Genomic DNA, 14253 nt, shown 5'->3' with positions numbered 1-14253 from the left:
ACTGGTGTCTCTGACAATTTGTGTAGATCTTTTTAGCTGTCCTGTTTTCAAAATGTATGCTGTTTATATCAGCATATGGCAAAACCAATACAATCAATAATATATCTCTTTTTTTAATACATTGAATGTTTACAAGTGAAGCAGTCTATTCTCTGCCCTCAAAGGTCTAAATGACAAATTTTCAGTCAATATTGTCATACCTTGAATGCACCAAAATGAATTTGTGGCTTTCAAAGCAGCCCATTTGTCTATTGTCACTGCATTGATTTGGTGGAACTAAATGTCATCATTTGAGGATTTGCTGTGTGATGACCTGTATTAGATCCACAAACCCAACCTAGGGGTGGCAAGGGCATGTCCAGGTTAAGCAAGAGGTCCTTGCCAAACCTCTCACACCTGAGATTTGTCACATTCCTATGGGGTGCTCCAGCACCTTCTGCATTCCTGCTGAGCATTACCCTGTGGAAACCTGTCCTCCATGTTTTTCTCCTTTCCTTAAGTGCTTATCTCTTGGGTTAAAATGAAAATCCGACTTAAATTTACTAGCAAAATTTTATCTGATATTTTTCCTAACATTCATCTGGAATTAGAATGCAAAGCCAGTTGAACAAACACATCCCTAATTCATTATGAAACACACTTAAAAGATGGTTTTATTAAATTATATGTTCTTCCATGCAAACTGTCCGATTCAAAAGGAAGAAATAAATGCAAACATCTAAAAAACCCTTCTATTATGCTATTGAAAGAAAAATGTGCTGTGGTGCTGTTTAAAAAAAGCTGAAGAACTAATTACCATCAAATAAGATGCAGTAGGAGTATTTTTAGAATAATGGACTCTAATTAGTCCATTGCTCGCTGAAATAAATCTGAGGACATCATTAACATATCTTATTCTATTAATTGTAGCTGCTCTGGGTTTGGTGTAAGTGGGTTGTTATCTCGTGACAGTTGGGTTGCAAAGGGAAAAAAAAAAAAAAAAAAAGAGTATTTTTATCCGGGGTAGTTGGGTGTACGTCTTCTGGGAGCCAAGGAGAGCGCTAATTACAGTTTTTGAGGGAGAAATCTGGGCGTTGCAAGGAAGCCGCCGGTCGGGGGGTGTTTCGGACAGGCCCCGCTCCGCGGAGCCAGCGGGCCAAGGAGATCCGCTCCGGGCTTTCCCTCCGCCCCGGGCCGCGGAGGTCACCTGCAAAGCCCGGAGTGGGAAGCGGAGCGGGGCGGCGCTCGGGGGGGCGGCCGGAGGAAAAGCGGCTGCCGTCGCCCTCCGGTTGCCCCGGGGTCGCAACGCCCGCTGCCGCAACCCTGGAGAAAACAATAATAATAGTAATAATAGTAGTAATAGTAATAATAATAATAAAAAACCCCGCCTAACACCACCATAAATTACGTGAATAAAGAGTGAGGAGGCTTCCCGGGACCCCCTTTGCCCTCCGCCGGAGCCGCCAGCCCCTCAGCCCGTCCCCTGCCCGTCGGGGCGGGGGGCACCGGGGAGGGCCGTGCCGCGCTGGCCGCCCGCCCGTCCGTCCGTCTCGCTGTGCCTGTGCGGGGCCCTAATAAAGCTATTTTGAAAGTGACCCCTCGGCCGGAGCGCGGGGAGGGAGCGGCCAGGCGGGCGCAGCTGTCCGGAATCATGACTGAAGATGACGGATTCCGTGGTGGTGGAGGGTCACGTCAAGTTGAGAGATGGAAAAAAGGTCCCTGCTCCCGGCGCCCCTTCGGCTCGGCCCCGTAGCGGGCCGGGGCCGGGGGTCCCCAACCAACAACCCCCCTCCCCAGGAGGGGAGAGAGCCCGTTCTTCCCTCCTCCGGCCCCGGCTAACCCTCTCCCTTTGCTTCTCGTTGCAGTGGAAGAATAGGTGGCTGGTGCTGCGCAAGCCCTCCCCGGTGGCAGGTAAGAGGGGGCCCGTCCATGTTGGGGGGAGACCGGTGCCGGGGGCGTCCCGCTCTCCCCCGCCCGGTGCTGGGGGGACAGGGTTTGGGGTCCCGGGGCAGGGAACTGACGGGGCTCCCTCCCCTCGGGGTCGGCTGCCGCCGGAGATCGCCCTCGGTGGGGCTCCCCTCAAGCCGTCGCTGCACTTTCCTCCTTGTTTTTTAATCGGGGGAGGGGGAAATTAATTATCTGACGACCAAAAACAGGCGGGGGCGGCTGTTGTCGGAGCCCCCCGAAGTGCAATGGGGGCGGAGAAGAGCTGCGGGGGCTCTTCTCCGCGGAGCTTCGCCTCCTTTCGCCCCGAAGGGCTGGGGACGGCTTTCTCCCTTGGGGAGGCGGCGGTCGGGGGCGGCTGTAGGCCCGTCTCCCCCCGGAGGGATGGGGGCAGCCCGGGCCGTGACGCCGGGACCCTCGGGCCGGAGCCCGGGGGCAGCGTTCGTCCGTCGGGCTGTCAGCTCTGCCCCGGAGCGAGGGGTTCAAGCAGCTTAATATCAGGCTAAAACCAATGGGAAAGGTGACTTTTCAAAGCACAGCGATTTGGTTTTGCTTCCCATTCCAAATGCAATTTCTTTTTTTTTTTTTTTTTTCGTTTCTTTTCTTTTAAAATTATTTCTTCAGGGTGATTGGTGGCTGTAAAAAAAAGCTGGCATTGTAAGCTCAGTAGTTATTTTTGAGCCTTGTTTTGACATAAATTATCACTTTGATTTAAAAATAAAATAACATTTTGAATTAAAAGGAAAAAAAAAAAATCATTTCCCTGCTTCTGAAGGGGAAATTGAAAATGTTATTCAGAGTTGATGTTTTACTGCTGGAGAAGGGAAAGTAGGTTTCAGGTTTCCCCATCGTTTCCTAACAGGGAGAAAACATTTGGGCCCGAAAGTGTATCTTTCCAGGGGTAAATGTTGTCTATGCTTAGACAATGTGAATCTGCCTTGCTGTGGAATGGATTATGGCACCTTTCCTAGGTTGTTGCTGGTAGACTGAAGGTTTGTTATTAATTGAAGCTCGTCAGACCTAACTGTTTGTTACTTGAGTTGTTACAGTTATGTGCCAGTGTCTTAAATGTCTATATATTGGCTGCATCTGTTAAACTTCTCTGCCTTGGGCATCTGTTGATTCCCAGTGCTGTTATCTAGACATGTGAATATGGGCCTGGATTTCTAACGTGAGTAAGCCAGGTTTGAAGGGGGAAGATGAAGGAGCTTGCTTTGAAAACTTACTGACTGCTAACATGCCTTATTCCTCCAAAATAGTATTTTCATTCTAGCAAAATTAGCCAGGCTTACCAGACAAAGCCCCCAGTTATTTGCTTTTCTTGGTCTGCAAACCACAGTAGCTCTTTCTTCAGCCACACAACTGTATTGCAGAATGCCTGAATATCGCAGTTGCAGCTGTTTTTGCTGACAGGTGCACGAAAACAATTGGGATTCCACCCAAAGCTGGGCTTTTGCTTAGCAGCCGGTTCAATCTTTCAAGTCATTTTTCACCTCTTTGGAGATGGGCCAGTCCCTTGCCCAGCTCAGAGCTACAGGGCACCTGGCCAGGGCTCGGGGCATCGCACCCCAACAGCCAGGCAATGGCACACGGGGGGCTTTCTCCTTTGTGCTGTGCAGGCCAGCTGCAGCTGGGGGTGTTGGAGCTGTGATGTTGACCATTAATGTCATTTACAGCTGAGTGGTGTGTGGTAGGAAGGGAAGCTGCGGGAAGAGGAGTGTTCTTGTAAAGAATGTGAAAGGTGGGAGAGGGCTCTCCCTCTTTTTTTTTTTTTCCATTTTTTTTTTTTCTTCTTCCCTTGTCCTTTGGGTTGGCTTGTGAAATGTGCTTTTCCCATGGGTCCGTAGCACTTGAATTCCTTTCTTCTGCTGCATAGTTGCGGTGTCATAAACACCTCTAGGAAGGGGTTAAAAACAGATGGCGACACAAGCAAGTATTTAAGGAAAAGAAAAAAAAAAAGGGGTGCTGCACTTAATGATTATTTAGCAATGGCTACTGTGTAACATTTAACTGGGAAACCTGAGCTGACGCTAACAATCTGGCAGTGCAGTCCGCTCACCATTTAGTAGTTGAGTAATCTGTGAACTACTGTAAGAATTTCATTTGTGGTTCAGTATGTTCTAATGGAAATATAGATGACAATAGCCTCTCGGTCTTTAGCGTTTGTAATGCGAACAGCTATCGTAGCGTAACTCCTAATGCTCAGAATTAATGAGTCAGCTCGTTCCAGACTTGGGAGAGTATCTGAAAAACTTTGAAAAGTAAAATAGGGAAGACGTTTTACTTGCTTCCTTATTTCTGAGCCTGCAGGTTACCCTTGAACCATGCCTTCAGTGTTTCTTCCCTGAAAACAAGGACTGCAAACTAGCTGGGGGTGGGGTGGGAAAAGGAAACTGAATTCTTGCATTGACTCGGTCAGACTGACCCTGCAGTTGTCTAAAACACCTTTGAATTGAAGCAAAGCAGTGAGAAATGTGTTGTGTTCTGCTCTGCCTCATCGTCTCTGACAGTTTTGCTTCTTTTAGACTGTTTGCTCATGCTGGTGTACAAGGATAAATCTGAACGAGCAAAAGGGCATAAGGAGAGGAGCAGCATGACCTTAGAAGACATCTGTGGCTTGGATCCTGGGCTCTCCTATGAGGGCTTGAATCACACACTTGCAATCATCTGCCTCTCTCAAGTTGTGATGCTGGGCTTTGAGAACAAGGAAACAATGTATGCGTGGGATGTACGAATCCGCTACAGTTTGGGGGAAGGTAACCTTTGTCTTCTCTTTTTTTTTTTTTTTTAATAACTTTTTTTTGGGCAGCGGGGGGGGCAGAGGCAGGGGGAGGAACCCAAAGAAAAGCATGGATAAAAAAAAACCAACAAAGTACAGTTAAGGAAAGGACTGTCAGTCATTTGAGAGTGAAGAGACTGCTCTTCCCCTTACCTCTTAAAGCAGGTGTCCCTTATGGTAGGTTTTGATTACAGTACTACCCCAGTACTGACAGCTAACTATGACAGCTCTTAACTTAGTTTTTGATTTTTGCACCGAAAGTGTGTAGCTTTGAAGCAAGGTGATCAGAGTTCTACTTATGGTCCTGCGATTTACCTGGGGATTTTAACAGGATTCAGAGAGAGCCTGAATTCAGAGAAGCAGAGTCCTGCAAATCCCAGCAAGTTCTACTTGGCTAGTTTAATCCTAGTATTCTGAGCTGGCTATTAGATATTGCACTGATAATGCTTCTTGCTGCTAGTGTCCCCTTTCATGAAGAGACATCTTGCAATAAGGAGTGTCACCAGGCACAGCTGTTTCAGCTAACTTCACTCTTATACATCTTTTTTTTTTCTTCGTTAGCAGCTCTAAAATGTACAGTGGTGAACAAAGAGTGATAATATTGGTAATCCATAGTATCTGTCTTATGTTTGTTTAGTCATAACTAGGGAAGGAGGGTAGGTGTGTGGGAGACACACATTAGCCATCTTAACCATTTCTTACATATGCTTTGCCATCTGTTGCGTTTGTGGACTCGTTCCTGTGCAGTACATGCATAGAGAGATCGCCTGGGAGTTGTACAGTAATAAAATGTAGAAGTATCAGGAGAGAGATGTATGGATGCACCACTTGGAGCTATCAAATATGAAGCCTTGAATAAGGGGAAGGGTTGGAGGGGGTTTCTGAACGATACGTGCATGAGTATTGGGAGTAGTTGATACACTTTGATGTAGCTGTATTCTGGTTCTATTTCTTTACTAGATTTGGGATCTACATACAGCATAGACTTGTCCTAAAACCTGAAGGACAATTTGAATTTGACAGTGCGTCTGGTTTTCACAATCTTGCACTGATGCAGGGCCTGGATGGAGAGAGCATTCAGTCTCAATCTGGGTGTGGGGCTTATGGTTCTGATAGGAGGAAATGCAGAAGCAGCGTATTTTTAAGGGGAAGCTGTGAGTGTAGTAGGAATAGAGCCCATCGGATGGTGATATTTGCAGCCATGGAGTGAAGACAGAGCAGGAGAGAATGTGTGTGGAGGTGAAGAAATAAAGAAGTAAGAAAACAAGTATAATTGATTGAAATGGCAATAATTTGGAGAACATTAATTGCAAAAAAGCTTAGAGGAAGGACAATAGATCAGAGTACAGAATTTTTTTTTCAGGAATTTATCTTTCAGCACTAGTTTAGTTAGGAGAAAGAAGTCAAATTAAAGTGTATCTAGTTTGAATAGACAGAAATAGAAAAGAGCAGAGACTTAGATGAAGAGACGACGGTGACTGGTGTTTTTCCTTAAAGCATAGCAAGGGTGCCTTTGTGCTCCTTGGAAGTACGGTGGCTGGATGATAAAAATAGACTATGGACAGATGACCTCAGAGTCTGGGAAGCAAAAAAAAAAGTGAAAGGAGTTGATGCTGCTCTTGAATGAGGACCACAGAATAGAGGTGTTTGCACTGGAGTTTTGAGTGTTTTCTCTCCATTTTTTAGCAGGTGAGGTGGATGTTAGTCCTGGAATAAAAGAACAAGGATTAGAGAAAACAGTGGAATTAAGTGAGTTGAGGTGTAGGTCAGGTACAAGAAGAATGCTTGAGCCCACAACTCATTCTGAGGAAGTTAGCATACTGCAGGTCAGTGAATAGCTATGAAGAGGAAAAGGGTAGCTAAAGAAAATGAGGGATTAAGTAGTACCATTTATTCCTAGCTATATTCAGCTCTGTATCTTATTAATTTTTGTTTTTCAGAGTAGAAGTAAATGGCTGGGGAGAATTTTGAAAAAAAAATTCCAATTTATCAAGAAAGTAGCATATGGCAAAATCTTTATGTCCAGATTCCTCTATTTTGGCTTTGTTCATATTTGAATATGCTGGGTTTTTTTTTTTTTGTGTGTGTGTTTTTTCTCTTTTCTTTTTTTCTTTTTAGCAATGGTTTAGAATCTGAAATGCAGCTCTTTGTTTTTGGCAGCTGTTGTAACTTGCAACTGATTGTGTGAAGAGTGTGCTCCATTCCTTATTTAATGAGGCAGAAAGAACCCTAATGCTTCTGCTCCCATAGTTTAATTGCCAGCCAAGTACTGGGCAGAGGGATCCAAATGATTTTAAAGATTCCTTACTGAATGTTATTAATCCAGATGGTTTTTGTATATTTTTCATAGCTTACGTTTAAGCAGGTTGGGTAATAACTGCATGCCCCAAAAGGGATATTGTGTGACTGTTGATCTGCTCCATAGCAGTACTACTGGCAAAGCTGCAAGTAGAGCTGTGGTTAGAGCTATCTCTGTCTCTTTGCACATTTCACTCAAATGACTTTGTGGCTAATTCTGCTGAAGCCTTAGGGAACTTACCAAATGCACGTCACAGATAAGGAGTTGACTTACAGCTTGGATGGTAACTAAGAATATAGCAAGTTATTTAGATGAGATGCAAGACTCAGACCTAGCTGACATTTATGATGCTTGAAGAAACATAGGCAAGAAACAGGGAAGAGTGTTTGTAAGAAGTGAGACTACCTGAAAGTTACCCTGTAGATTTCATAGGCTGGTAGCTGTTTGTATGATTTCTGATGGATCACCAAAAACTAAATCTATCTAGTTTTTTATAAATGTTCCACCAAAAGATTTTGTTGGAAATGTAATAGCACTGATGCTTCTCTGTGCCAAGACAGATAGATAGATATATATACACACACTTATATATATATATATATACACACATATATATGTTGTTGTTTTTTTGGCTAATCACAAGATGAAATAAACTAGAGGAGTAGTGGAGGTCAAAACAGTTGTTTGAAAATTAGGTGCTTGCTCACTTAAATTGCTCCCTTTGAAACACTGTGAGATTTAAGCCCTTGAAGTGCTCCCAATAACTTATTATTCAGAATGCAACAGCTCTGGAGGAGATGGGAGACTGGCCTAGAACAGCTGCTATTTTAGGTAAGGACCCTTGTAACGTATGGGATACTGGAGTTGGGATTTGAACTTGAATTTTGTAAACTTGAACGAGTCAGGTGTTTTGGTTTTTCCCCCCTACTCTTTTGAATTTTAGGCTGTGAAATATGAAGAATTAACTGACATTCAAGAGTGTTTATAAGCTATGAATCACTTAATTTCCTAGTCATTTTAAATGTCTGGACATCTACCATCGCTAACACTCAATTCACAGATTCACAAAGGTGGGAAAATGTAATTTTCCTGGTCTTACTGTGAAGGAAGGAGTGAAGCTGCTTATTCAAGGTTGCAAATGAGTCAGTGACAGAGCTCTGGTTAGAACTTGCCTACTTTTTTTGAGCCTTGGCTTTTGGGCTCCTTGGGCACTGTGTTATGTGTGTGTGTGCATGCATGTAGGAAAGGAGAGGCACAGGCTGTTTAGAAGAGGAAAAAGAAACAAACCCGTTAGTGATGGAAGAGGTAACTAAAGTGTGGGCTGGCTAACTGACGAATTTGAGATAAGGATTAGCCTGGAAGATTTAGGCTAAATTAATGTAGTGTTACAATTTAATAATTTGTAGCGTTAAGCCAAGACAGTGGGTTTTGTTTGTTTTTTTTTCTCCAATTCTACACTGGTGTAGTTAAGAGTAAGGACCTTATAGCTACTCAGATGGGGCTGTCTGGGCTCTACTTAGAATCTTTATGCTAGGGCCGCATGGTGTGGGCAGGGGGTCAGTCCACATACCACAGCTGAACAGATAGACTTAAGTTGCACCAAGTTGTGGTACCTTACTTCTATTTTCTATAGTAATTTTTTTTTTTCCTTATCTGATAGTTCATAGGTTTCAAGTTTTTGTAGCACCTGGCACTAAATTGGAGAGTGGGCCTGCTACCCTGCATTTCTGCAATGACATTCTCGTCCTTGCAAAAGACCTTCCTCCTAGTGTCATGGGGCAATGGAAGCTCTCAGATCTGCGTCGGTATGGAGCTGTCCCAAATGGATTCATCTTTGAAGGGGGTACCAGGTGCGGCTTCTGTAAGTACAAATGGAACCTGTCTTCTAAAAGTTGTATGAAACCTTCTGTAAAAATGTACATGTGAGTCTCATTCCAAGTGGATTTTGCAGAACCAGCTGTGCTGCTTTGTCATACGGGCAGCCTCATATCAGAGGGTCTGTTCTACTGAGTAGACTTCTGCAGGCTTCAACCCTGGTGTTCAGCAAAAATGTGACTGTGTGGGGTCCTGACTTAACATTGCCCTGTGGCAATGTTTAGTTAAGTGTTGCTATTGGATACAAAGAAAGTAAGGTAATGAAATCTTATGGCTTGTGTCATGCGAGAGATAAGGAAACATGGTTTAATGGTCAGATTATTAAATTATGATTAATTATTTTATTGTTTGCAGAAGGAAAATTAGAGTTTTGAGGTTACAGGTGGCACCAAGGCTATCATTGTGTAAATGTGGATGTCTAGATCCTGTAGAAGTCTTCTAGCTCCTAAAAGTTAGGAACTTCTCTCTGTTCCCTTCCCTGTTAGCAGCTTTGTCACTTTATGGGACCATGAGATTCTTGAGGTCAAAATGCAAGCAAGCAGGCAAGTTGAAGCTCGTTTCTGTAGCCTAGTAGCTAAGATACCCTATTAGAGGGGGAAAAATCTCTTGTTCCAATGGCCAGTTTAGGACTTCTCACATTCTCCAGTCAGACTAAATACAAAGATCCTACACGAGAGCTGAAAAGGGAAGATAATTAATGCACTGGCATAATACCATATACATAATTAGAAAAGGTAAGGTTTTGACTTCAAAAGCTGTGAAGCCATGTTGAGTTGATGATCTGTGAGTGCAAGCGGGTATGCAGAGTGCTGGTTTGGATGTGGTTTGACTTGCATACTGAAATATGAAAATAATGGATTTCTTCCATTACCAAACTGAAAAAATAGACAGTTTCAGAGTTGATCCAAATCCAAAGTTAGTCTTCCTTTGGACTTTTGGCAAAATCTGGGGAGGAAGGCAAAAGAAATCATTTTGACTGTTTTGTCTATTGAAAAGTATAGAGCTGAGTTACAAAGATGGTAATATGGACTCAACTGTTATATCCTGATTCCTGACACTTATTTTTAGTGTGGAAGATTCTGGTTCAGATCTCTTACTGCATAATTCAGAAATTGGGATTATAAAGGGTTTTCCAGCATCTGAAGGACTGGGTTACAGGTGTAGCCTGTGAGGAAACACATCTGTTTTCTTTTAAGGTTATTCTGTTTCACTTAAAAACTGGTATGGGACTGCAACCAGTGTCTTATTTCCTAGTGGTGTGGTTTAGACTGTGAGATAGATAAATGGTTATAGAGTATAAGGGGGAGTCAGCACAGCCACCTTTTCCCCCCTCTCTTGCAGCAAGGAGGTGCACAGGATGAAGCTGGATTTCTAAACACGGTGCTGTTAGGAATGATGGATGAATAAAGAAGTGTATCTAGTGTTTAGTACAAGACCTTGTTTCCTGGAAAGATTCCCCAAGTATGTAGGGACCATTGATATTACATTAGTAATCTGCGTGGCCTTATGAGCTCTGCAGATGAGCAAAAAATATGGTCTGCAGGAGGTAAGTAGCAAGAAATTTACTGGCTGAGCCAGTCTCCTTGCTGGATTTTTGTCTGTCTGAAGGCATCTCCACCACAGCTTTCTAGAAAGCCCTGTAGAGTGTTGCTTTGAGGCATGCAATATATATGCTCCTCAGGTGTATGGCTTGTCTAAATTTTGCATTCATCCATTTAATAATTGCTGTTAGAGGATTGTCCGTGTCCAGAAATTTGAATATAGCATCTCTACAAGCACTCTTTTGAGGTAATCTAACTCGCAAGAGTTGAGCAACAACACACTTAAGATATAAGAGTGAAGAATGAAGGTATGTTTCAGTAGGATCTAGCTAACATACTGAATCCTAAACTATTGTGCTTAATAAAACCTATCTGTTCTCTTAATTGCTTTGTAATGAAATGGATTTATATTATTGACTATGTACTGTTATGATCTGTATTTATGATTGGAATGGAATGTATTAGATTACTAGTATAGCACCCTACAGTTCTATGTATTGCTTATGTTATGTTGTTAAAGTTGCATATTTCCCCAAATAAAATCAGACCAGTAATATGACATTTTTTTGTGATACAAGAAGTGTTCAGTAGCTGGTATGGTGAATATAGACTGCCTCAGTGTGTGCAATTCACTTTCATTGCAGTGTTTAGGAAATAACAGTTTTGGTCTTTTTATTCTTAATTTGGTTTTGTAGTAAATGCTAACATATTATAACATTACTAATATAATAGGAATAGTTACTGTTAATTGATTTAGAAGAAAATACTATGCTTTAATATATAGAACATCACCAGTTCATGCTAATGCTTGAATTTTGAAAGCTAGCAAGTAAATGAACAAAAATCTTAATAACTTTCTGTCAATTTTTACTTAGTTGATTGATAATATAAATGAATGCTGTAACTTATTTTGGAAGATCAGTGGTGCTTTAGTACAGAGAATTTGCCATAGTAGTTTTGTTATTAAAGTGTTGATGAAACACTGCTGATACTGTTATGCAACAGCATTATAGAATGTTAATTATTAAGTTTCTACAGTATAGTAAGAAGCCAATTTTTTTTTTTTCTTTAGAATGATATCAGAAAGAAACTTACAGTTTGGATGTCACAAATGCCTAGATATCACAGAATGTTTGAAGGTGGGAAGGACTTCTGGAGATTACCTTGTCAAAATCCCCTACTCAAGGCAGGGTCAGCTGTAGCAGTTTGCCCAGGACCACATCCAGTCAGGTTTTGCATATGTCCAAGGATGGTCACTCCACGATCTCTGGGAGCAGCTTCTTCCCATATTCAGGTGTATCAGGTGCTCCTCCCAATTTTGTATCTTCTGCAAACTCTCTGAGGGTGCACTCTGTCCCAACATCCAGGCCATTAATGAAGATGTTAAACAGCACTAGGTCCAACATTGACCCCTTGCATACACTAGTAGTGACTGGCCTCCAGCTGGACCTTGTGCTGCTGATTGTAACCCCTTCTGCCTGGCAGTTCAGCCAGTTTTCAGTCCACCTCACTGTTCACTTACCTAGTCTGTACTTGATCAGTTTGTCAATGAATGTATTATAGGAGATGGTGCTGAATCCTTGCTAAAATAAAAGCAAACAATATCTACTGCTTCATCCACTAAGCTTTATCACTTTATCAATGACTATGAGATTGGTTAGGCACTATTTCCCTCCTGTAAATCCATACTGACTACTCCCAATCAGCATCCTGGAAATAGTGCAAGCAATCCTAGAAGCCATAACCTTCCTTGGTCTGTGATTTCCTGAATTCTCCTTCTTGAAGATAGAAGTCATGTCTGCTTTGTTTTTCCCCCAGCCCTCAGGAACACCTTTCCACCCCTCAATCTCCATGACCTTTCAAAGGTAATAAAGACTGTCCTTCTAATTTCACTAACCAGCTCCTGTAGCACCTGTGAATGCATTCCATAAGGCCCCATGGGCTTGAGTATGTTCAGGTTGTTTAAATGTTCCTTAACCTGGTTCTCTTCCACCAAGAAAAAGTTGTTTTTCTAGATTTTCCCACAAGTCTTGAGGGCCTGGGCTTCCTGATAGCAGAATTGAATCTTGTCAGTAAAGACCAAGGTGAAAAAGACCTTGAGTGCCTCAGCCTTTTTCATGTTCTTTGTCAACTGGTCCCTTGTCCCATTCAGCAGTAGGCTGAAGTTTTCTCTAGTTTTTCTTTTGCTGTTGATGTACTTGCAGAAGCCCTTCTTATTGCCTTCAATATCCCTCCCCAGATTAAGTTTCAATTACGGTTAGGCTTTCCTAACCGTATTCCTGTGTACTTGTATGGTGTGTCTGTATTCTTCCTGCATTGTCTTCATCACCTTACTTCTACCCCATATATACTTCCTTTTTATGTTTGAGTTTTGTGTGGAGTTCCATGTTCATCCATACAGGCTTTCCTGCCAGACTTGCTTGGCTTGAACTGGTGGGAAGCGAACCTTGAAAATCAGCCAGCTTTCCTGGATCCCACTTCTCACCAAGACTGTCACATGGGGTTCTGCCAAGTAAATTCCTGAAAAGGCCAAAGTCTGCTCCTGCAGACTGATTCTAGGAAATGTGAGGTGAAGATGTTATGGTTCCCTAGGTAAGCAGTTAAAAACTGGAATCTTTTTCCAAGTGTGTTGCCTAACTAGAGAGGACACTCTGAAATATCACTAGAAAAGATTAAGTGGTGGTAGCATTGCTTTGCATGTCTGTTCTGCTTGCCATACTTCTACAGTGGGAAACCTGGGTTCCTGTCTCCCTTCAGCCTGTAGGGCTTCAAATGTTTGCTTTCCTCCTGAGAAGTGTTTGGTGCCCACTGCAAGAACAGTGGCTTAAAATGCAGTCTTGAGTTCTGTAGATCCTTTTATACCTGTGATATTTTTAATATTTTTAAAAATTTTCATTCTAAATTTATGTGGTCTTTTTATCCTAGATTGCTGTTGTACCTACCTTGTCCTTTAGCATAATGTTCTCTCTCCCTCCTTCTCTCCATGATGTTTACCTCCCTAAATATTTATAGAGCATTTATTTATATTTTCTGTCACTTTTGCTAGGTTAAACTCCGCTGGTTATTGTCCCTGTAAGATAAAGGAGGTAGAAATGAAGTCTAAAATGTTCTGAATCTGTTCTAACTTTCTGTTCCTTACTTCCTCACAATTTTTTTCATATGTATAAAGTACTTAATTACGTTTTTTGAATTCGTTGCTCAGTACAGGTTTTGTTCAACACTGAAGGCTTTGGTGCTCAATCCAGGTAGAGGGAAAACACCAGAAATTTCAAAAATTAAATCTAGGTACACTTTCAAGACAGATAACACCAGTCTATTCTTAATAGGAAAAAGAACATTTCCTCTTGCTCTTCTGTTGCATTTAACATCACAATTGTACTGCTAGAGATTAGAAAATCCTTTCTTGTGCTTCTCCCAGCTGCAAACAAGTTCACCTTTGGGGCAAAATTTGGCTCCCCCTCTTCCCAGCCTCTCTGTAGCTGAAGATAAATGACACATACCATTTTCAAAAAAACAAAAGGCATCTGGGCCTAGGAGTCAATTGAGAGGTTTGCTCAGAGGGTGTCATTTTCACCAGAGACAAGCAGCCTGAGATACCTTCTAAAGGGCGTTGCTCAAGGCCAGGATTGAGATGTACTAGTTGGACAACATGAGCTGAACTGCCAGGGTTTGTACCTGTCCTGTAGCTAAAATACTTCAGGTTCTGGCATTGTCTGGCACCTCTAAGGAGTAATAATTCATGGGACAGGACTGACTCTTTCTGCTTGCTTTCACACACAGTACAGAGATTTAAGTAATTTTTCATTACTGTGCTTTTTCAGGATGTGTTTGCTCAT

The 14253-nt window shown here is 42.4% G+C and overlaps 1 protein-coding gene across 1 annotated transcript in view; it reads left to right on the top strand.

Annotated features, from left to right (window-relative positions):
* Positions 1-1585: 1585 nt before the first annotated feature.
* The window catches only part of DOK7 (docking protein 7), a 66630-nt gene continuing 53962 nt past the window's right edge, over positions 1586-14253 (top strand). The window contains exons 1-4 of the mRNA XM_014966666.1: positions 1586-1694; positions 1845-1890; positions 4449-4679; positions 8662-8862. Of these exons, the coding sequence (XP_014822152.1) occupies positions 1641-1694; positions 1845-1890; positions 4449-4679; positions 8662-8862 (532 nt within the window). The 5' untranslated portion in view covers positions 1586-1640. The remainder of the gene's footprint in view (positions 1695-1844; positions 1891-4448; positions 4680-8661; positions 8863-14253) is intronic.

The sequence above is a fragment of the Calidris pugnax genome, unplaced genomic scaffold (assembly GCF_001431845.1).
Source record: "Calidris pugnax isolate Ruff unplaced genomic scaffold, ASM143184v1 scaffold14, whole genome shotgun sequence".
NCBI classification, from domain to species: Eukaryota; Metazoa; Chordata; class Aves; order Charadriiformes; family Scolopacidae; genus Calidris; species Calidris pugnax.
Note: the sequence above shows the minus strand (reverse complement) of the source record. Positions and strands in the feature narration are given on the sequence as shown.